This window comes from Labrus mixtus, chromosome 21, assembly GCF_963584025.1.
Source record: "Labrus mixtus chromosome 21, fLabMix1.1, whole genome shotgun sequence".
In the NCBI taxonomy this organism is placed as follows: Eukaryota; Metazoa; Chordata; class Actinopteri; order Labriformes; family Labridae; genus Labrus; species Labrus mixtus.
In genome coordinates, this window is record NC_083632.1 from 21392601 (window position 1) to 21415225 (window position 22625).

At 41.0% G+C, this 22625-nt stretch overlaps 2 protein-coding genes across 6 annotated transcripts; one reads left to right on the forward strand and one right to left on the reverse strand.

Moving 5' to 3' along the window:
• Positions 1–2548: 2548 nt before the first annotated feature.
• On the forward strand, positions 2549–17749 carry tecpr1a (tectonin beta-propeller repeat containing 1a). 5 transcript variants are annotated; one of them, XM_061027551.1, is made up of 24 exons: positions 2549–2734; positions 3980–4284; positions 4758–4940; positions 5011–5121; positions 5234–5353; positions 6696–6870; positions 6953–7053; positions 7519–7620; positions 7881–8029; positions 8511–9112; positions 9655–9800; positions 10435–10590; positions 10842–10991; positions 11242–11399; positions 11547–11777; positions 12172–12268; positions 13102–13181; positions 13278–13334; positions 13538–13712; positions 14037–14172; positions 14349–14441; positions 14553–14659; positions 15081–15200; positions 15924–17749. In XM_061027551.1, exons 1-24 carry the CDS (start codon positions 2713–2715, stop codon positions 16008–16010), a joined length of 3663 nt encoding a protein of 1220 aa, XP_060883534.1. In that variant the 5' UTR covers positions 2549–2712; the 3' UTR covers positions 16011–17749. The 5 variants fall into 5 exon arrangements, with proteins under 5 accessions (XP_060883534.1, XP_060883533.1, XP_060883535.1 ...); XM_061027550.1 differs by having other exon boundaries at positions 2550–2734; positions 5027–5149; XM_061027552.1 differs by having other exon boundaries at positions 2551–2730; positions 4046–4284; positions 5027–5149.
• Positions 17318–19141, reverse strand: bhlha15 (basic helix-loop-helix family, member a15). Its single transcript, XM_061027555.1, has one exon. The coding sequence runs from the start codon at positions 19039–19041 to the stop codon at positions 18463–18465; it is 579 nt and encodes a 192-aa protein (XP_060883538.1). The 5' UTR covers positions 19042–19141; the 3' UTR covers positions 17318–18462.
• Positions 19142–22625: the final 3484 nt, after the last annotated feature.

Genomic DNA, 22625 nt, shown 5'->3' on the forward strand with positions numbered 1-22625 from the left:
GTCATTTGAGTGAAGGCAAAACAGTACGTCACGGTTTCAAATGAGAAGGCTATTTATATTCAGTCAATTTGTTTGAGATATTTAAATAAGATTTGTATACAGGAGTCAATTCTGTGTAGTGCCCCTCGAAATAAGACAGACATGTTGTCACCATCACTCGTTGCTTCTGATTTGACGGCTGATGTATTTCAAATGAGAAGAATGACCTTTTGATGAAGGGAATATTTGTTGCTCCTCATGGCTTTACTGTTAAATGTAGATTCTGTGAGCATTGTGCAGTTTATGCAAATAAAAAATGTACCTTACTGGTAGCCATTTGCAGCATATAAAGAAAAAAGAAAGTGGGTCACTGTTGGAAATCTGATCAAGTATTAAGTTTTCTGTGAGGAAAAGGACTTTTTCTTTGCCTGTGTTTCCTTTACAGAATATAAATGTATGAAGAGAAACTGATTGAGCTGTTTTTTTTTTTACCCTCACAGACTCGCTGATGTAAAGTGTGTAAGTGAACCCAACATACAAATATAATTAATCTGCCTTCTACAGAGTATCCTGCCACTGTGTTGACCAGTGTAGTCTTTTTTTTCTGAATAAAACAAGGTTAAGTCAAAGTTGGCATAATGAGTGTTTTATTATTTCTAATTTCGTCTCACTGCTTTTACAGCTTGTTTTCATACTCTGAGATAAAGATTAAGATCTATTTTGAATCATTGTCATTCAACCTTTGATTACAAAGAGCTAAGGCTATTAGACAACAGGGAGATGGATATCCCCAAAATATCAAGATTTGTTTCAGGTGTGTGGGCTGTAAAATACCTCTTTAAAAATGATCCAAAGGGAACTTAAAGAAACACTGTAAAACCTTCATTAATAGCTCTGGCTTTTATTTACTTCAGTCTATGAAATGACCCTGCCTCTGTTTGGGGCAGGCATCGAAACAGGGCCTTTAATTATTTTCTGTGAGGGAGATCACACTGGTCACTCCCTGAGTGTGGGGAGTTAATCATCTTAGTGCAGTGTCAGGTGTGTGTGTGTGTGTGTGTGTGTGTGACTGATTGGCCCTTATTTGGACCAGGTGTGTTAAGCTTATATATTCCCTTGAGTTGCAGCACTAGGCTGACTCATTGTCTCACCATCACAGATAGTGAGTGGTTATCACTCTGTTTCTTGTGTCTGTTGTGTGATTCTGTATAATCACCACTTGACTTGCTTACTGTTTCTAGCAGCTCTACAAGTCTAGTTTTCTGGGGCTGGGAGTTTCTAACCCAGCCTTTTTTGTTTCTTTATAAACACGGGCCTGGTGGCCTTTGTGTCTCAGCTGTGATGAGCGTCTTTGTTCTGCCCTTGAATCTTTTTTTTTTCTTGTAAAGATTTATTTTTTGCCTTTAATTGAGATATATGATAGTGGATAGATTCAGAAATCAGCGAGAGAGACTGGGAAATGACATGTGGGAAAGGAGACGCAGGTGGGATTTGAACCTGGGCCGCCTGCTTGGAGGAGCAAAGCCTCCATTCATTGGGCACACGCACTAACCACTGCACCACCAGCGCCCCAAATCTATTTTTTATGTTATCAGTTGGTTATAACGTGGTTTAGGTTCTCCTTATCTCACAGAGCCTATTTATTTGGATTGTAACTATTTTTTGCAGCTGCACCAGGCTAGTAAAAGGGACTGGGCCTTAAATTGGGATGGGCTTTTATCTGAACTTTTACGAAAGTTATAAAGGGGACCATGACAAATAAGTGATAAGGCAGTGAGCAATCCACCCTGAATAGTGTTTCTGTTCTGATGAGAATACTACTGTTTTAATATCATCCTCAGCATCACTTTGATGCTCTGGGTGTTTATCTTTAGCTTAGTCTCTCTGATGATGAAAGAGATGCTGGTCTGTTAAGATTTTTATATCCCCTACTTTTTATAAAAACATGAACAGACCAGTAATAAAATACATAAGCATGTGTAACTAGAAAAATAAACTTTAAGTAAAGAACAAACATAACCAGTTTGCATCTTGGCTTAGCAGTCATAACTTATTATTGTATAGGTATATATGTATATATATATATATATATATATATATATATATATATATTTTCAGGGCTTTGGGGCCTCTGTTATTTATGTTTTTTTGTTTTGTTTTATTAGCTACATTTTAACATCTTTTTCATTGTCATGGTAGGTTTAAGTAATATCTAATCTAAGCAGATCTAATAAACTACCTGACATAAACACTTGTATCAGTAAGCAGGGCTTTTAGTAATGTATCATATTTTCTAAAGTTACTTTCGTTTTGCATATTCAACGTAACTAACTATTTGTCAGAGAGATGAGGCTAGTCAATTTAATATGCAAAATGTTCCTCTATTATGTAGTGCGTTACAAGTATACAGGTGCTGATAAGTATAAGGACATCAAACTTTTGTTACTTTCTACCACACACGTCAGTGTCCGCTGTGAAATGTGAGCCAGCAGCGCCCTCTGCTGGAGGATTAACGCTACAGACACCTGCTGCCGTGGAACCAGCCAATAGGAACAAAGCAACAGCAGCTCTTCCGGTTTCTCGCAGGGGAGAGAATTTATGCTGTGAACATCAGAGGGGATACCCGAGTCCCGACTGAGCCGGAGCCGTCATGATTTAGAAACTGTGATATTCATTTAAACGCGCTGGAGGAGCAGCCGTGACGTCACACCTGCACCGTTTTATCGACGCTTCATGAGAGGAAGCCACCAGGTAGGTGTGTTTGAACTCTGTTCATTTTCTATTTCTAGAGAGCTAAGCCTCTAAGCCTGCACCAAAAGCAAGCTGAGTGTTGCTGTTCAAGCCTAAAGCTGATTTTACTCTACAATGTACGTTTGTCTGGAGCACAACAGCTTACCTGTAACACTCATTTCATTCACACCTGCAGTAAATTACCCATTCACCCTAGTGTTTTAGCTCATAGTGCTAAATGTAGCTATGTATCTTAATAAACAGCTACACACGCCAAACATTCACAAGAGACATTTTAATTTTGCTGTACTCGTCGTGTTTGCAGCTGTTTTTTTAATTAATATTTTTAGAGTTTTCAAGCTTTTTTAATCTTACAGTTAGGATAATAGTTGATGTTAGGTGACAGAGGATACGCCTATAAGCATCAGCACCCTCAGGAGAGAGCACTGACAACAAGCACCCCCAGCATTGTTTACGAGATGTAATAAATGAATTGAAAGTGTTGTACCATCTCAACACATGATCTTAATTAATGTGTGAAGCTCTGCTCTTAGTGGGTTTTTCAGCATTGATTGTGAGGCTTTGACCCCTGTTTTGCTTGTTCAGGTTAAATTATCACACACATAGATAAACATAAAGTACACACACATGTATTTTTACAAAGCTATTTTTGTATCACTGATTGCACATCTCTGGACATCTCCCTATGTCAATACTGTCCATTTACAACTCTGTTTTTGCACATTTACATTGAATCTTTCATATTTAAGACTAGTAATGCTAAGTTAAATCCTGGTTGTATATATTCACATTCTTAGTTTTGATATTTTTTTTTGTACTTATTTACTTTGTATTTAATATTATATTGTGTTTAGATTTGCTAACATTGTGTTTTTTACTCATATTGTGTGTTTGGATAACCTGCTGCTGTAACGCCACAATTTCCCAGTTTGGGATCAATAAAGTAATTCTATTCTATTCTATTTTTCAACCAGTCAAATTAAATGCATACCCTGAGATTTGGCCCAATATGACCCCTGTTTTGCATTTTTTTTATGTTGTCAAATTGTCATAAAAACGTCTGAATTTAGTTTTGGGATTCAAGGCGGGATTCACTAAAATTTCAAACATGTACAAAACTATTTATATGACATTTTGAATCATTTAAGTTGGTGTACTGAGTCTTGCAGCTATAAAATTGTGTATTAGTCATGAATTTTATCTAGTAACATAGTAAAAACTAACCCTTTCAAATGATATTTGTAAACAGGATGGAGAAGCAAAATGAAAGCTATATTGTCTAGATCCATCCTCTTCCTGTCCCCGTGTTCCCAAGGGTCCAGTGCAGCCATGCCCGTCTCCCTGCTATGGGCGGTGGACGTGTACGGGCGGGTCTACAGCCTCTCCACGGCGGGGCAGCAGTGGGAGCAGTGTCGAGATGCACAGATGGAGTTCAAGCGGGTGACGGCAGCTCAACAGTGCTGCTGGGGCATCGCCTGTGACAACAACATCTACCTGAACGTCCATGCCTCTGACCTGCCCGTCCGCTACCAGGAGGAGGCCTACGAGAACCAGGTTTGTCTCTTCCTCCAACCAGGTTTTACTCTGAGAAGAATTTTAATCTGGAGCAAATACTTTCTTCCTTTCCTTGTCAAAATTTTGAACTGCAGAGGACTGCAGGTGTAAATAAGCTCTAGGATAACTCTGATACAATATAATTCAAATGGCACAATAGTGAAAATTTGGGCTTCCCCTTAGACTTGTGTCATGTGGAAAGACTAAAGTGTAAGTGTTACATCCTCATACAGCAGAGTTCTGTTTCCTCTGTTGCTAACTTTAGCACACTGTCAGCTGCTGCTTAACAAGCTAATAAGAAGCACATTGAACTCATTTCCAGGCAGACTAAGTGAAAGCACTCAATGTGAAACTCAAATGAAAAAACAAAACAAGTTTCCTCCCTCCTATGAAACGTGTTGCACCTGCTCATTATAAGTAATGTGCAGTGTGTGCTTTAAATGACTTCTTTGTCTGTCTTTCTGTCTTGTCAGCGATGGAACCCTGTTGATGGCTTCTCGGAGCGATTGTTGCCAAGCGACCGCTGGCAGTGGAGTGACGTCACGGGTTTGCAACATCAGCCTCTGGACAGTTTCACACTCCCCTCCAGCAGCTGGGAGTGGGAGGGCGACTGGCACGTGGATGAAAACTTTGAGGGGGAGCCCACAGAGAAAGAGGTGAGGGTTTATCTTTTCTTTTTTTTTGCTGCATCTTATTACTTCAACAAGCTCTTTTTTTTAAACTTAGGAGTTTGTGTCTGCAGGGTTGGAACTACTCCATCGACTTTCCCGCCACCTACACCAAAGACAAGAAGTGGAACTCCTGCGTTCGTCGGAGGCGATGGCTTCGCTACAGGAGGTACAAAGCCATGGACACCTGGGCTAAGGTGTGTGCTATTCTGTGTGTGTCTGTGTGTTTGAGTGTGTGGTTAGCGTTCATTATGTTCACGTGCCCCGCTGTGTGCCGACAGATCCCCAAACAGCAGACGTCTCTACCAGATCCCTTCAGCGACATCAGCTGTGGAGGCTGGGAGATCAGCGAGGAGCCCAGAGCGCGGCTGTCACTGTGGGCCGTGTCCCTGCAGGGCAAGGTACAGCTTGATAGAACTTCTATGATCTGCATTACCTTATATCTCATCTGTTGGATTGTTTAGATTAATGTGATTGTATACACACATGCTATGGCTGTCTGCCAGAGGTGTCAAGTAACTAAGTACAAATACTTTGTTACCTTACTTAAGTAGACATTTTGGGTATCTATACTTTACTGGAGTAATTATTTTTCAGCCGACTTTTTACTTCTACTCCTTACATTTTAAAAATAGCCTCGTTACTCCTATTTCATTTCAGCTTGTCATCGATCAAAAAAAACATACACAAAAAAAAAAACCTATGCAGATAAATTGCGCCATCCAGATAGAGTGAATTTGACCATACAAGGGTAATTGTTACTAAGCCTGCCCTGGGGTACACCAATTTTCTTGTCCAGTTTTGTTATCTTACATCTGTTGCCCTCACAGATTCCTGCAGCTAAGCTTGGATGTACATTTACATTCCAATAAAGGCTTTTGATAACATGCCTCTGAAGACTTTTTGCACCGTTACAATACTTATAGACAACTAGTCATCATATCTTCCTCTCCATGAAACACATGTTAATGCTCAGTAGTACACATATATGGTTCTTTAATGTATTTGCATTCTACTAAAATATGTTCATTTTCAATGGGCATAAATGCGGCTGAAACAGGTGCATCCCAAATGTTTCAACATTAACATTTTAATATAACATTTTAGTCATTATGGCCTTTATGGCTTTTGTCCTTTAATGGCATTTTTTTCCCCTTCCATTACTTTTACTTTTATACTTGAAGTAGTTTTGAAACCAGTACTTTTATACTTTTACTTGAGTAAAAAGCTTGAGTTGATACTTCAACTTCTGCAGAAGTCTTTTTAAACCCTAGTATCTATACTTCTACCTGAGTAATGAATGTGAATACTTTAGACACCTCTGCTGTATGTTATGACGATCTTTGTCTGTACTTCAATGCCATGTCTAGTATGACAGAATCACAATATCAAAGAGATGATCAAAACATGCTGGTGAACAGAAATCATGATGCAGCAGTTTCATTATGAGCACTGGTCATGTGCATACAGTCCATGGTCGTGAACTGATCTCAGGGAATAAACATCACCACCCCTTCCCGACCTCTCGAGGTGAATTCTTCTGATTTATATCCTGCTGCGTTCTCACATCAGCTCACTCAGACTTCATACAGAAAAAAGACCTGGGGGGGGCTGGCAGGAGAAACTCTCCAATTTGCTTGTTTGCGTTCACACGAGCAGTCCACCCTGTAAACTTTGGGAGTGTTTCAGTATTTTTTTGTGCAAAGTGTGAACAAGGCTTCACTCTCCTGTCTCTCCATCCAGGTGTGGTTCAGAGAAGGGATCTGTCATCACAATCCTGAGGGATCTTCATGGGAGGAGGTGCCTCTCCCCGGCGAGGTGGTCCAGATCAGCTGTGGCCCGGGGGATCTGGTCTGGGCGGTGCTGTGGGAGGGGCAACTCATAGTCAGGGAGGGCATCGGAAGAGACTGCCCCAAAGGTACACTGACTAACCAGAGGTGGAAAACATGGTGGTCTGACTTTGAGTGTCTGCATTGAAAATAATACTGTCTGCACGTCAGGTACCTCCTGGGCTGTGGTGGACTCTCCTAGTCCGGATGTTGGAGCCATTCATGCTGCTGTGGGAGTCAATGTTGTTTGGGCTTTAACTAAGGACAATAAAGTAAGTTTTAATTAAAATACAAAGATTGAAATACTGCTGAAAACATGTAAAAAAAAGAAGTTGATATTATTTATCAAGAGGTAGAAAAAAAAAGTTTTACCAAAATACACAACCTTATGGTATTACCATAACTGTTTGTATAACTTGGCTTCTGCTGTTTTCTGTATCTGTATAAATATCCATCCACCTGAATGACTTGAGCAAACTAAGAGAGAGCAGTCATGCACCGACGTGACTTTAAATTCTTTAATTTTCTCTAGAAAAAGTGAAATAAACATATAAAGCACTACTATAACAATGCAGCGATAGCTTAGCTTTGCTGTGGCGGTCAGAGTTTTCTGTATTTATCAATAACAACATGCTGCTGCACACAAACATTGTGTGGGTGAACTGTAGGTGACTTAGTGTTTGAGCAGAATGATGTTATTAGTGATCACTTCTCACCACACTCTCCCGCTTTGTCAGGTGTGGTTCAGACGAGGCGTGAACTCCCACAACCCCTGTGGCTCCGGCTGGATCAGCATGATAGGAGAAATGATCATGATCAACGTCGGACTCAATGACCAGGTGAATGTCCCACCCTGCGCCTTACAGCTCCCGGAATACTTTTAGAATATACCCTAAAACTTCAAATAAAAGCCCATCCAAATTGAAGGCCAGTCGCTTTTACTAGCCTGATGTTGTGTTAAGTGTTGAACTAGTTTTCAGATTAATAATATAGAGAAAAAGCAGCAAGAAACAAGAAACAAAGATGTATTTTATCGATTACCTTCTACTTGTTGGTACGCACGTCGACATGTTTTAAGTGAACCTGCTTCTTGTTGTAGGTGTTGGCTATCAGCTGTGAGGATCGGGCGGTGTGCTTCCGACAAGGTGTGACCTCTAGCGAACTGAGCGGAAAAACCTGGAGGGTCATAAACGTCCCCCGAGATGGAGACAGATCTCACTCCAGTGCGAGCGCAAGCAGCCTGCAGAGGTAGCGAAGCCTTAGAGGACACAGACGCCGACAGACACTCACAATGATAAAGAGAGATTTAGGGAGTAAGGCTCCTGACATAGAAGTTATCAGCAAAAGAATGTAAGCAAAGCAGAGAGAAAGAAGAAAAGCATCTGCACTGTAAGAAAGCAGGAAGCATTGTATCAAGCATTTTAAACTGTAGTGCCAGTGTGACAATCAAAGCATGTTGGGGAAAGTACTAAACACCTCCAAGTACAGTCTGAGTCCTAGTGTGAAATAAGAAACTACGTAAAACCGGCATAAACATTACAATCAGCAAAAAAAGATTATTCATGAAAACCCATATTATGATTCCATCAGAGCTTTTTTAAAAGAATCTACTTGTGCAGGTAGACATACATCCCACTGCATACTATCATGTCCCCATATATATAATGTTAGAATAACTTTAGGGCAACAAATAATAATTGAATCCTGATCCTCTCCCTCCTCCTCACAGTGCTGGATGCTACTTCTGTGGTGAGGTCCAGGTTCAGACGGCATCGAGCGATGTGGAATCAGACACAGACAAAGCATCTACAGATGGAGCCAACTGCCTCGCCACCTCCACTTTCCCCGAGTCCTTTGTGGACGCCCCCTCAGACCAACTTTCAGAGATCCCCAAACCGCGCATCCCCAAAGTCACCAGCGACAGTTTCATCTCCGAACTGGTCTCCGACAGAGAAACAGGAAAGATCTCCAGAGAGGTCTGTGGCTCTGCGGCTCCAGCTGTTCTGGAGGAGGAGACTGTCACTGAGGACGGAGAGGTCAAAGCCCCCTCTGGTGCTTTAGCTGTTTCCTTAAGCCAGTCCGGAGCTCCTCTGGACCCTCAGTGGAGTAATGTGGACCTGGAGGAGGCGCAGGGACAGCAGGCTCAGACTGCAGCGGCACTGGACTCAGCTGACACCTGCAGCTTGTCATCAGTGGCCACATACACCCTGGCAATGGAGGACCCATACGGGGCAGATGAGCACCCTCTGTGGGCGTGGGTCAGCGGAGGAGGCTGCTCTGTGGACAGTCACTCCCAACTCAACTGGTTCAACAGCTCCATGAACGCTTCCTGTGAGTCAAATGTATTTACTCTACAGCTTAATAATAATAATAATAATAATAATAATAATAATAATCTTTGTTTATAGAGCACTTTTCAAAAACAAGTTACAAAGTGCTTTACAAGGACAGCAAATATAAAAACAGGCAGGTCATAGAATAAGAAACAAGGCAAGATTAAGGAATACAAATCACTTTAAAATATAAAATCCATTTTAAAAGAACTGTAAAATACATACAATTCTTTTAAAGGAATTCAAAAAAGTGAAAATAGGAACAATTTAAAATCAACAAAAATCAGGAAAGGCTCGCCGGAAAAGGTGTGTCTTAAGAAGGGACTTAAAAGAGATGACTGATTCTGCCGACCTGATACAGAGTCAGTGTTCTAAAGTGTGGCACTTCTCTGCAGGTAAGAAAGAGCTTTTAAATTGACACTAGCACGATGAAATAATCCCAACTCAGCAGGAAACTTGTGAAGCAGTAAAGATCAAAATTGTGTTCGTGTTGTTTCAATTACTCTTTTTTTTTTTTCCTCTCTCTCTCTTCTTTCCCAGTATTGGTCCAGTCAGTCCAGTCCATGAGTCTGTCCATCACCCCGGCACAGACGGCAGCCTGGAAGAGACAAATCTTTGAGCAACTCAATGAGAGGACCAAAAGAGAGCTGGATAATTTCCGACATTATGAACAAGCTATAGAACAGGTCAATGAAAGCCCAATAGTCATCTCCAACCCCATTGGTCCCAATCCTAGCCCTGGAGTCCGTAGTGGCCCATCAGTGTAAAGACACAACGCGTACAGGTTCAAATCTTAATCTAGACAATCGAAGTACTCTGGGTTTAAAAGAACTTGTTATGTCATAATTTGAAACTTGACACATATGTGAAAATCTATTTTTTTGTCAGATAAAAATCAGTACTTGCATAAAGTTGTATTGATATCGTGAATAGGATTTTTTTCTGATATTAATGATATCTGAAAAAAAAAAAAGGGCTTCTGTCTCTGCACCTTCAGCAGTATACTATTTTACTCTGCCTCACAAGTAAATCCAATCTATTGGTAGTCTGCATCTGAAACTCCTAATATGGTGGGGTGTTTGAAGTTCGTAACCACTACCTCTATCTCCCCCACCAAAAAGCAGGAACAGCTATCATCTGCAGGACCCAAACAAAGTGTTAGGAGGATTGGGATTCAGTATTTATACCATTGGAAAGGCTTCGATCTTGATCTTGTAGTTTTCTTTTTCTTCTATGACACTTCATCCTGTCCCTCTTTGAATGGTATTTTTCTTCTTTCTTTATTTTTCATAAATCATCATTACACTCACCACAATGCAGTCAGTGTGGATGAAGAAGGGGACCATGCAGTGGTGGAGAGACTGGAAGCCACACAAGTGGATGGACGTTCATTTTGCCCTGGAGCAGTTCTCAGGACCAGAGGGCAACAAGGACGGCATCCTTTTCATCTATTACAACTTCTATGAGGAGAAGAAGGTGAGCACCAAGTGTCTGTGTGTGTGTTTGTAACACTAGAGTGTCTGAGCCATCTTGTTTTTATAATACAAAGTCAGATTGTCATGAAGCCAACAGATGAATAATTTATACCTCTGGTAATAAAATGAGTCATAAAAGTGACTCATTCCTTTCCACTACTGCTTTTCTCTTATTCTTTCTTCCTCTATTAACATCATATTATTAAGTATCTACTTTTCCTTTTCTCCTCACTCTGTTGTCGCCCTCTCTAGTACCTGCATGCCTTCATCAACGAAGTCACCATTCTGGTTCCTGTACTAAATGACTACAAACACACTTTTGCCATCTACACTCCTGAGCGGACCAAACAGAGGTGGCCAATCAGAGTGTCTGCAGCTACAGAGCTGGAGATGCACGACTGGGTATGAATGCATACTATATTAAAAAAAACAAAAACAGTGGAGCTTTTTTTTTTTTTGCACTTTTATTTTGCTTCATTTGATTTGAAAAAACTTCCTCCAACATCTTTTATGTGCCCAGATGTGTTACATGCACATATTTGTAAGGTTCCCTTTTATATTGCCTTCGATTATTTCTAATTGTTTCTCACTTGTCTCTCTCTCTCCCTCTACAATCCACTCTGTCCGCTTTCTCTCCATCACAATCTCAAAGCTGGCGTTGTTGAGCGTATCATGCTGTGACTCCAGGGGGATCCAGGGCCCCCCCTCCAAACAGGCCATCTGGTCTATCACCTGTAAAGGGGACATCTTTGTCAGTGAGCCCTCTCCTGCCCTGGAGGAGATGCCTTACCCCACACCCTGCGATCAGATGTAAGAAGAACCCATTCACATTCAGGGCAGAAAGAATAATCTGATGTGAAGATACATAAGCGTAGTAGTCATTTTTATTTTCACTTCTTATATTTGCTGCAGTTTGTTACTAAATAAACCTTAATGAAAAATGTCTCCCTTTTTCAGGTTCTGGCGGCAGGTGGGAGGTCACCTCCGTATGATCGAGTGTAACAGCGTTGGCATCGTGTGGGGGATCGGCTATGACCACACAGCCTGGATCTACACCGGGGGCTATGGGGGAGGCTTCTTCCAGGGACTGGCCAGCAGCACGGATAACATTTACACACAAGTGGATGTGAAGAGCGTCTACATCTATGAGAACCACAGGTGGAACCCTGTCACCGGCTACACCAACAGGTAGTGCGCTCACTTCAGGCAGCACTGAGATTCAAGTCAAGAGGGGATGTTTGGAATTTAAAGATTGCATTTATGATTTACATCATCATCATGATCATTTTTGTAAAAAGTCATTGCTGCTGAAACATTTTTTTGTTAGCATACATCACCGGCTGAGGCTAACTGGTAGCACATACATTTCTATTGTGTGTGAGTTGTTTAGTGTAGACAGCGGCACTAGAGATACTTAGATTTGAATGTTTATGAAATTTGAATGAAAGGCTGCAGCTGTGCTTTGCAGATTTCACAGTTTGTATTTAATCTTTATTTTAATAATTTGTGAAAAAAAAAAAATAATAATAATAATAATAATCTCACCTTTCACCTGAAGTACAGTATGTTTGATTTATTTTAGAGGGCTACCGACAGACCGCTACATGTGGAGCGATGCATCAGGACTACACGAGTGCACGAAAACAAATACAAAGCCTCCCTCTCCTCAGTGGACGTGGGTAAGTACACACACACACACACACACACACACACACACACACACACTGTGACATGCCACTAGTTTGAAAACTATAAATGATTGTTCTATAATTAACACATACAAGGTTTCTATCCCAAATACCACTGATATGAGAGTGTTTCACCTCCCACGTATGTTCATTCTCCAGAAAAAAGCCATAAGAATTATAACTAACTCCAACTACAGAGAACCAACCCACTCTTCATCAAACTGAAAACACTGAAACTTAAGGACTTGGTCGACTTTAAAACCACTCAAATCATGTACAAAGTTAAAAATGATCAGATACCGAACAGTATCCAAAAGTTTTTTCCGCAGACGGACAGTAAACACAATCTCAGAACCAGCAGTAAGGACCAACATGAAACTACACTGTATTACAACGAAGGGTGTTAAACATTAGGACAGTTTAAACACATTCAAGAATAACATATTTAACAAATATAAAATTCAGCAGTCAATGGGAAAAATTTAATCAATATCAGTTGTAAGGTCTGTACCGTCTAATGTGTGTAATACATTATATCTGTTGCTTTTGTTACTTCGTTATCTGTATTATTCGACATATATATTTTTGAAAGCTTAGTCTGGGATTAATTTATTAAACTAAAAAGATAAAAGTGGTAGGACTGGATAAGTTATTTAACTTCATCCTGCACCCTTTTCGAACATGGACTGGTTAAGGAAAAATAATCGAGCCACTACAGAAAGTATGTTTTGATTGCTGTTTGCTTTGTTTGTAATGTATATTTTTATTTTATTTTTAAAACATGTTTGAAATGAAAAATAAATGAAATGAAATGTTGTTTGCAGGTGTCTGACTGGGCCGTCGACTACAGTGTCTCTGGAGGGACAGACAGAGAGGGCTGGCAATATGCTGCAGATTTTCCAGCGTAGGTTTAATTTGTACTTTCCTCAGAATGACCCTCTGTGTCACTTAGTTTAATATATGGCCATTTATTTTTTCTCTTCCTCTTCTTTACCCGCAGGTCATATCATGGCTATAAAACGATGAAGGACTTTGTGCGTCGCAGGCGATGGGCCAGGTACTATAAATAGCAATGCTGGCATATTAGTATCTCCAACCTATTTGTTTAGCAGGTACAGAGAGGTCTGAATCTGCACTTGACATTTGTAGTTTTTGTGTGTGTGATTGTGTGGGTCTAAAAAAAGAAAAAGTAATAAGATGAGGAGACCAAGTATTAGCGTGGTCAGCTGTGAGCTTTTGTGTGTGTTCCTCCTACAACAGAAAGTGCAAACTGGCCACCACAGGACCCTGGCAAGAAATCCCCCCCATACCCCTGAGTGATGTGAGCATCCTGCCGTGTGCAGCTCAGAACAGTGTGGACGTGGTTCCTCTGTGGGCGATCAGTAACAAGGGAGACGTCCTCTGCAGACTGGGAGTCACCGCTCTGACACCCGCTGTGAGTCACAATTAGACTTATCATAAACGGGTTTAACTTTATTTGATAAGTCACACATAAACACTCACTGACATGTTTGTCATTGCATCTGAACTCTAACATTACATTCTCCTTGTTTTGGACACTATGGAAACCTTTCCTTTTCTTTAACTCTTCAATGAGTTTTTTCAGGTCCATGATTGACTGCACTAATCAAATTCCTGTCAATGGGTAGAAAATAATGGAAAATGCAATGATTCTACCAGTGGAGTTCAAAAAAGGAGGAAGCTCAAATTCCACTTGGGATTTAAAAGTTGCTCTAACATCCTCTTGTTGGTCTCTTAGGGATCCTCATGGCTCCATGTGGGAACTGACCAGCCTTTCAAGTCCGTCTCGATAGGGGCAGCCAGCCATGTTTGGGCCATCGCCAGAGACGGTTCTGCCTTCTACAGAGGATCAGTCTCTTCACAAAATCCGGCAGGTCAGTGGGCCTGGAAGTACTGAGAATTTAATTCATGCTCCAGTTGGATTTATAGATTAAAATTAGCTTTAGAATGTTCCAAGGTACAAAAACAAAACTTGTCAGCCTTGGGTACTGCAGATATGGGCGCTTTCCACATAATGCAGAGTTCTGTGTGTGTGTGTCTCCCTCTGCAGGAGACTGCTGGTACCACATCCCCTCCCCATCCAAACAGAAGCTGAAGCAGGTGTCTGTCGGGAGGACTTCTGTCTACACCGTCGATGAAAACAGTAAAGTGTTTTGATTAGTTTTTATAGCTCACATTTAAGAAAACTAATAGATAGAGGCCTGATATCAATAATATTTGTTGGTGGAGAGATTTTGATTTTTCTGTTGCCCAGGTAACCTGTGGTACCGGCAGGGTGTAACCCCCAGCTACCCTCAGGGCTCCTCCTGGGAACACATCTCTAATAATGTGCGTAAGGTCTCTATAGGCCCTCTGGACCAGGTCAGTACCAGGAATTCACTTTGTGGAACTTTTAGTCACAGTTTGTTACTTTCTGCATTTAAGTAAACAGCTGTAGATGTCATAGTTTCATATGTTAACCGTTCTTAGCCTTTTTGTGTGTGGTGCCACTTAAGTTTTTTCTAGATTAATGTGGCGTCACACTGAGATTAGGTAGGTTGGTATGAGCAGCTGTTGGCAGTCTATATATTTTTTCTAACATATGTCTCAAATATTGAACTTTCAGTCTTGACAGTATTTATTTTTAGTATTCAGAGCTTCTAACATGAAAGTTTGATTCTTTAATGAATGATTTAAATTTCTCCATGTATGCGTCTACACATGAAATAAGCAGAAACACCACTTTGAGGTTCTAAACAATCATTTTCTGTGTGGAGTCATGTTGTTGTATTTTGGGTTGTAGGTGTGGATCATAGCAGACAAAGTTCAGGGCAGCCGCAGTCTGAGCTGTGGAACAGTTTGTCATCGACTCGGAGTCCAGCCGATGGAGCCTAAAGGGCAGTCGTGGGACTACGGCATCGGGGTGAGGCACCACAGAAACTACACTCAATGACAGTATGCTGTTTGCAGATTGGCAAAATTCTAATGTGGTCAAACCTACAGTGTGCTGTTTTTGCCAATTGAAGATGCTGACACAAGTATATGAACAAGTAGTTCTACCTTGTTTATGATCAGGTGCATACTGCCACCTAGTGTTTCAGAGGGAGTGACATCAGATCACCTGAATAGTCAGCTAGTGTTGGATGATAATAATTTGTTTTATTTAAAGAATGTAATGCCTAGGCTGTACTGATATTTGATTTAAAAGTTTTTTATGTCTTTATACCGAACACATGGTGATTCTACTGTACAGCCCCAGCTGTCAGGATGTTTGTGTGATTTGATCTCTAAAAGCGTTGAATTGAGTTTCAGCTAAATACGCCGTGGAAGGAATTCTAACAGTCTTCCATGTCATTTTTTTCTGCTGATATGTCGTTTCTTTTAATTTCTGTTGACAGTAACGTTGGTTACAAAATGCTTCTGTATCAGACGATGGACTGGGATGAGACATTTAACATTTGTAATCTGATGGTTTGATGGTGCTTACATTGAGTTGTGGTGCAGGAGGCTGTAATGATTCTTTTTTCTGTGATCATGGAAACATATGAAACACTTTCCTGGAGCTTATGTCTTTTTCTCTCCCTCTCTCTGTCTCTCTCTCTCTCTCTCCCTCTCTCGCTCTCTCTCTTTCTCTGTCTTTCTTTAGGGTGGGTGGGACCATGTCACAGTGAGAGGGAACTCCATGGAGCCCCCCCGTCTTCCCTCTCTAACAGAACTGTCAGCCCAAATGTAGAGCCCCCCACCCCCCTCCTTCTCAGGAACACAGAGGTCAACTGCAATGCTTTTAGATGCTAAACACTTACACATAAGTGCACACCTACTGTTTCTACTAAACCTAAAACCACTTTACCTTTGAGGAATGTCTTTAGTTTGAAGTGTTTGCACACTGAGGTGGCAGCACACTGCACTCAGTGTGTCAGAAAATGTGACTTAAATGAATGAACACTCAGAACAATCTTAAATGCTGCGCTCACACTGCCTCCTTCTTTCCTCGAACAAGCCACTAGTCTTTAACCTCAATGTATTTCATTTCACCAACCACTCATCCCCTCAGTACGGCATTGTTTTACCATCTCTGTTTGTCTTGACTCACAGGCATGAACATGGTGGTCTTAATGCATTTATATGTTGCTTCCTGTGTTTAGATCATCACATGAAAGGGTTAGAAGAATGCTTTTTAATATTATTTTTAAAGTGAAAATAATTCAGTGCTGCTGAGCTGTCAGCTCCTGGACGGCTGCTGTGATCAAAGTGAAAATAATGTTTGACCTTAGCCTCCAGGCAACAGGCTAACAAATGTACCAATCAAGTGATAACAACAGGATCAACAACAAAAGTGAAGACAGCATGGAGCAGGCAGGACGATGTTGGATCCAGTCTTCACCGGCTCCTTTTTATTGTTTTTTTTTTTTGTATTATTAAGCTTTCTGAACCGTCTTACTGAAGCCTAAATCAGCTCATTTTTTTCCAGACAATGCCATTTCCCCCACTAACATCTATGAATACAGACATTTTTTCATCATTGTGACATTACAGCAGCAGCAGTAGCTTGTTGTCACGTGTTCAGAACCTGAACTTGTGTAACTTGTCTAATTTATTGTAATGTGGTGAAAAACTGTGTGAAGCTGAGTTTGACCGGGCGAGAGGCGACCTGGCTGGAAGGTAGATAACCCAAAACCCATTGAAGCCTTTTCTGTTATAATGGTACAACTGAGACTAAAGCTTATGTTTTAGGAAGATTTCCCACCACCTTCCATTCAATTGGATGCGTCTTCATTCAATGCCAGGATGTAGCACCCGTTAAAACACCTGTGCTGCTAGCTTCGTTCCATCAGCTGAGTGATGTTTTTAAAGATACTAATGTTCCCTAGGAGTACGTGCAATCACAAGTGAATTGATAAAGAAAAGTATGAATTCTATTGTAGAAGTCTTGTGGTCGAGAAGCTTAAACTGAAACCTTCCTCTTTTCTCAGGAGCATTTGCATGCTGCCAACTTCCTTTGTACTGATGGCAATTATATGTACAAGCAAGCCGAAAGAAGACATTCAAAATGCTTTATTTGTAAAATACCTGTAAATCTGTAAAATACGAGTATTACACAGTCATTCAAGTGGTGATATAATAAAGTGTGGTAGTGTTTGTACATTTGACAAAAGAGAAATTTGGTGAAAATGCAGCTTTCTGTTTAAAAAAAAAATATTGATAAAGCGACCACACTGATGATGTTTATCAGCTCTGGCATTATTTTATGTTAACAGCTGTCTCAATTCCCTCACATCCTAATGTTATGTTCAATCTGAAGCAGCTTCAAAATGCTGAAAGTGTACAGAGATCAGTCTGTAGTATCTGTCAATAACATCTCATGTGTTACTGTAACACCACCCTTCTTTCATCGTGGAAAACATTTCTCGTGTGTCATGCATGACCAAAATAATAGTCCTTGTCAATAAATAAATGTGTTTATTGATGACACACCCTCTTGCTCCTCATCTTTTATCACCTCATTATCCTGCCTCACAAAAAGTGAAAAAACAAACATCTTAAAAACATCCTTTGCCTTCTGGCTATAATGCACAACCTGTAAAAAGACAAGTTGATCTTGTTTTGAAGATGAAGGAACGAGTAAACACTCTAGCAAGCCTTTTAGATTTTAAATATTTAGACCTCCTACTTGTCTTTCCTCTCTTCCTGGACGTGACAGTTATGACTAGAGGCTGCGCTCAGCGGGTTTCTCAACAGCAAACAAACGAGACGATCACGAGATAACACAAAAGAGAACAACTTTCCTGCACCGCTTAAACCTAAGAAAATTAGAAATAAGAGACCGAGGGGCCCCTTCATTGAAAAAGGACAATAATAAAAGAGTCTTTTTTTACACTTTCTAACCATGATCCATGTGGCTTTTCACTGTCCAGTTATCATTCTTTGTGCCCTCTAGATGGATGGTCATCCACACTTTGCATGAAGGGCACGTTATGGACATTGCCCCTCCTATTGTCTGGTGTGGGTTCCTAGTATCTACAGAGCGCCCCACTTCGGACCAGATCCCAGAACAGTTTGGATTCAGAACAAACGGGATATCCTTTGAAACATGGCCCCAAAAGGTCTTCCAAAGCCTCTCTCTCGCTGCCTTGGAAATAGCTTCAAGGAGTCTCTTCTGGTTTCAAAACCACATTCAACCTCTGCTAACTGCGCTGGCTCAAGCTGTGCACGTGGGTGAGGTACTGGGTGAGATCCGCCTCCCCCTCCTCCTCCAGGTGCTGCTGGTAGCACTGGAGCAGCTTGGCAGCGCTGTCCTCCGATGGGACCCCTTCAGCAGGCAGGCAGGCCCCCATGTCCAGGATGATGCCGGTTAAGGACTTGATGTAGTTCTTGGCCAGGGTCAGGGTCTCGATCTTGGACAGCTTCTTGTCGGTCTTGACGTGGGGGATGGCCTCTTGTAACGCTTGGAAGGCGTTGTTGAGTTTGTGCATGCGCTGGCGTTCCCTCTCGTTGCTCTCCAGTCGTCTGACGCTTCGCTCCTTGTTGCTGGAGCCGCGCTGCCTGCGTCTCCGACCTCCTCCTCCTCCTCCTCCTGTTCCTCCTTGTCGCTTGCGGCCCCCGCTCCTCAGGGACCCTCTCCAGGAGCTGCCGATCCGGACGGAGGCCTCTGAGCCCTCCTGCTCGCTGGAGCCTGGTTCAGTGTCTGGTTCTAGCTCCAGATCTGGATCAGGATCAGACCAGGTCATTCTGGATGGCTTGGTAGCCTTCCCTTTGGACCTCATTCTGCTGCCTCCTCTTTTTTCTGTGTGGCAGCAAAAGATCTCACAGCTTCGACCGACAGTCCTGGAGTAGAAGACGGCAAAGTTAGAGACAAAGTTGAACTTGAAATCCCTGAAGTCTTCTCTCATCAGGCCAGTCAGTAAAGCTTCTCTCCAATTTAAACAACACTACATCCTGCTGTACCTAATCAGCCTGGTGCAGTGTGAAAACTCCATGATGTTGGTGTGTTAATCTACCCCTCTCTTATCCCCACAGACTGTGCTAATGCCCATTTCAAGGTTACACTCACAAAAACACAGAGACCAGCCAACACTTAGCAAATTCATCTCCAATGTCAAACTTTTTCAACTTTCTTTAACCACGAGAAGTTTGGCTTAACAAATTAAATTATTCATTTCAATATTTTAATCTTAAAGCCTCCTTAAGTCCAAACATAATGTTTAAATTGGCTGTCTACTTAAGGGTTTTTTTTTTGCAACGTTAACGTCTTTAAAGCTAATGATTGAATATGCTTAAACTTTCTGTTTTACATAGATTACTTAAAATGGAAAAACGATGGCTTTATTTTCATAACCTAATCACACAAACGGCGGTTTTTGTAGCCTAACTGATATGACAGCAACACTTTCATTCACTGTAGTTGAAACATGAAAGTTAATCAAATCAAAAATAAAAATAAATAAATGTAAAGTCTCACCTTTAAAGTAAAGTGTCTCCTTCCTGAGTGTTTACAGAGAAATCAGCATCATGCAGAAAGAGCGGCTCCGTGCAGCTGAAACACACACACACACACTCAGATAACTGTCACATGTGAGCTACCTGTTAGCTGACTGATGTACACGTAGCGCTGCTCAGCCAATCACAGAGCAGAACACACTCTCCTTAAGCTGCGCGCTCTGCCCACATGTACCAAGCTTCACTGAAAACCGGCTTTTTTAGATTTAGAGGAAAAGGCAATAATATGCTTTAAATGTTCTGCATCAAAAGTCAAAGTGCTGTTTTCAACGTTTGACATACGAGGCCAAAAATGAGGCATCATTATTTTAATAGAAGTAGGCTACATGCCAAATCTGAGAGCATCTAATAGTTTTTTGGATTCATGAAGTTGTTATTGGTTATGGTATGTCGTTGTTATGTAGCCTAAACCTCACTCTCTTCATTTAGTATTTTCTAAATAGCTTCCCATGATCAACAAAAGGAATACATTTTGTAAATGTTCACACATTTGTTGTTGGCTTTAAACATGAGCCCTTGAACCACTCTTCGACTGCTCACAGTGTAGCACTTATATTCTTATTTATGATTCAGCTGATGCAGCAGAGCTAAAATGGTTTTTCGGCCGACTTTAAGAAGTAAAACATAGCAACATGAACCCAGTCAGAAACACTGCACTTTGGTTCCTGGTTCACTCCTTTTACTCCAAGCAGTTAACATAATTTCCATGAGCTTATCACCTTCCACCGCTTCATTTGAATACAGTCCTCCAGGCTACACCTGAATGTACAGAAACAGTTAAGTCTGCTGTAAACTGTGTCACATTATTTACTTTCTACCAGACAAAGTGGTTGTTTGTTTTTTGCTTTGGATTGTTGTTTCCCTGTAGCCTACTGACAGTTGTACCACAGGATACAGCCACACTACTTTGGACTGAATTAAAACAAACAAACAAGGACTATAGGCTACTTAATAAGCCAACACACCCCTTAATGTGTGTGATCTACAGTAATCACACTCTGTCTGTTTGACCTGGGGGTTTAAACACACTGTTGTCAGTTAGGATTATTGCCCTTTCCTGCGGTGATAGACAATGAAGTAGATGTAGGGTGGCGTCAGGACACTGAGATACAGGTCTACGTGTGGTTTGAATCATGTTTCACAGCATGACTTATATACAGTGGTAGGTCAACAGTCTTGTAGTAGTTCTACTCTCTAGTTATCAAGATGACAGTGTGTTTTTATTGAATAACACTGTAGGTCTTCTACCTAAATGTTTCATCTTTAAAACCACTTTGTAAGTCACTGCGACACACTGAGGGAATATCATGAGTAACAGCTTGTGGATGAAAGAAAATGTTTAGCAACAGGATGTAATATATTAAATGTATTAACAAGGAAAAAATGTTTTGTGAAATAAAATAATATTAGTTCAGTTGCTGGGAACATATTTCCTTTTTCAGACTGAAGTTGCACATTATATAACATGAAAACATGTAACCAGGTCTATTCCTTCAATGTCTTTTGCCATTATTTTTGTAATTTCATAACAAAAAGGTGGAATTATGGAGTAACAGTTCCTTTTGATACGCACAATTCAAGGTTTGATATTTACACCCCTGTCTTTTCCTCAATATCACTGAGGGGGGGGGGGGGGGGGGGTCAATTCATCCCAGCTCTGTGCCAGCATCAGAGGAAAGAAGCAAGTTACACTGAAGAAACAGGGTCAGCCCTATGTTCCCACATTTCTATCCATGAGCCATGACGCCTCCAAGGGGTTGGAAAGTGACTCCAAGCATCCCAGGAGCACCCTCTCTCTATGCCAACCCGACTTTCCAGAGGTATTGATGCACTGCAAACTCTGGTTTGTGTCCAGTAGCTGTGCTTCATTCGACTGATCTGACTGGAAGCTAGTCAATGTGAGGCCTCTGTGCTACTTAGTTTAGTTTGTTTAAAAGGACAATGTGCACTTACATTAAATGTTTGTAATAAACAAAGAGATGGGAGCACCAGATTTAGCTAAAAGCTACATTCCATCTGTAGTCCATTGCTACTGGATAATAGGTTGGTGTAATTGGCTACACAATTGGGAGAAACGGGGATAAAATCTGATACAAATTTATGAAAAAGGAAATGTGGGAACACAGGGCCTAATTTAGAAAAAAATCTTAGAAATGTGGGAACATAGGGCTGTGGGAGCATAGGCACACTCCCGAAGAAACACGGGTGATTAAGCTAGCAGCTAGCAGGCTAGCTTCACCACAGTAATGCAACAGTAAGTTGAATATTCAACGAATGAGGAAAAACTGTATACTGTATATTTTTGAAGTATTTTCTCTGAAGATTATTGCTTAAAAAATACTTTTGCTTTAATGAGGCTAAGTTTTCACATTAAAGAAAACCTATGATAGGTCGTCTATGTGAACTATTTAAGTCAATAACAACATCAAACTTTATGATAGCCTTTAGTTAAAAAAGGAACATATTTGTAAAGTATTTTTGATCAAAGATGACATTGAACTGCAGTAGAATATGACCTTTAGACAAATCACCTCCCTCTCATGGCAACAATAATGTACAGGTGTGAAGCTCCCAGAGGCACACACTTTTTGGTGTCCTTGAAAAGCATTCTGTGTGTGTGTGTGTGTGTGTGTGTGTGTGTGTGTGTGTGTGTGTGTTAGATTGGTCTTGCCAGGTTTCCTTTTTTCCGCAGGTACACTGTATCTAATCAACCAAACCTCGCTAATGCTGGCTCTGTGGGAACATTATCTTTTACTTGTAGTTTGTTCAGTTTCTGCTTCCATTGGCCCTCAGGCTTCGACTTACACTGTTTATTCAGTCGAAGTCGCTGATAAATTCTGAGCTGAACACA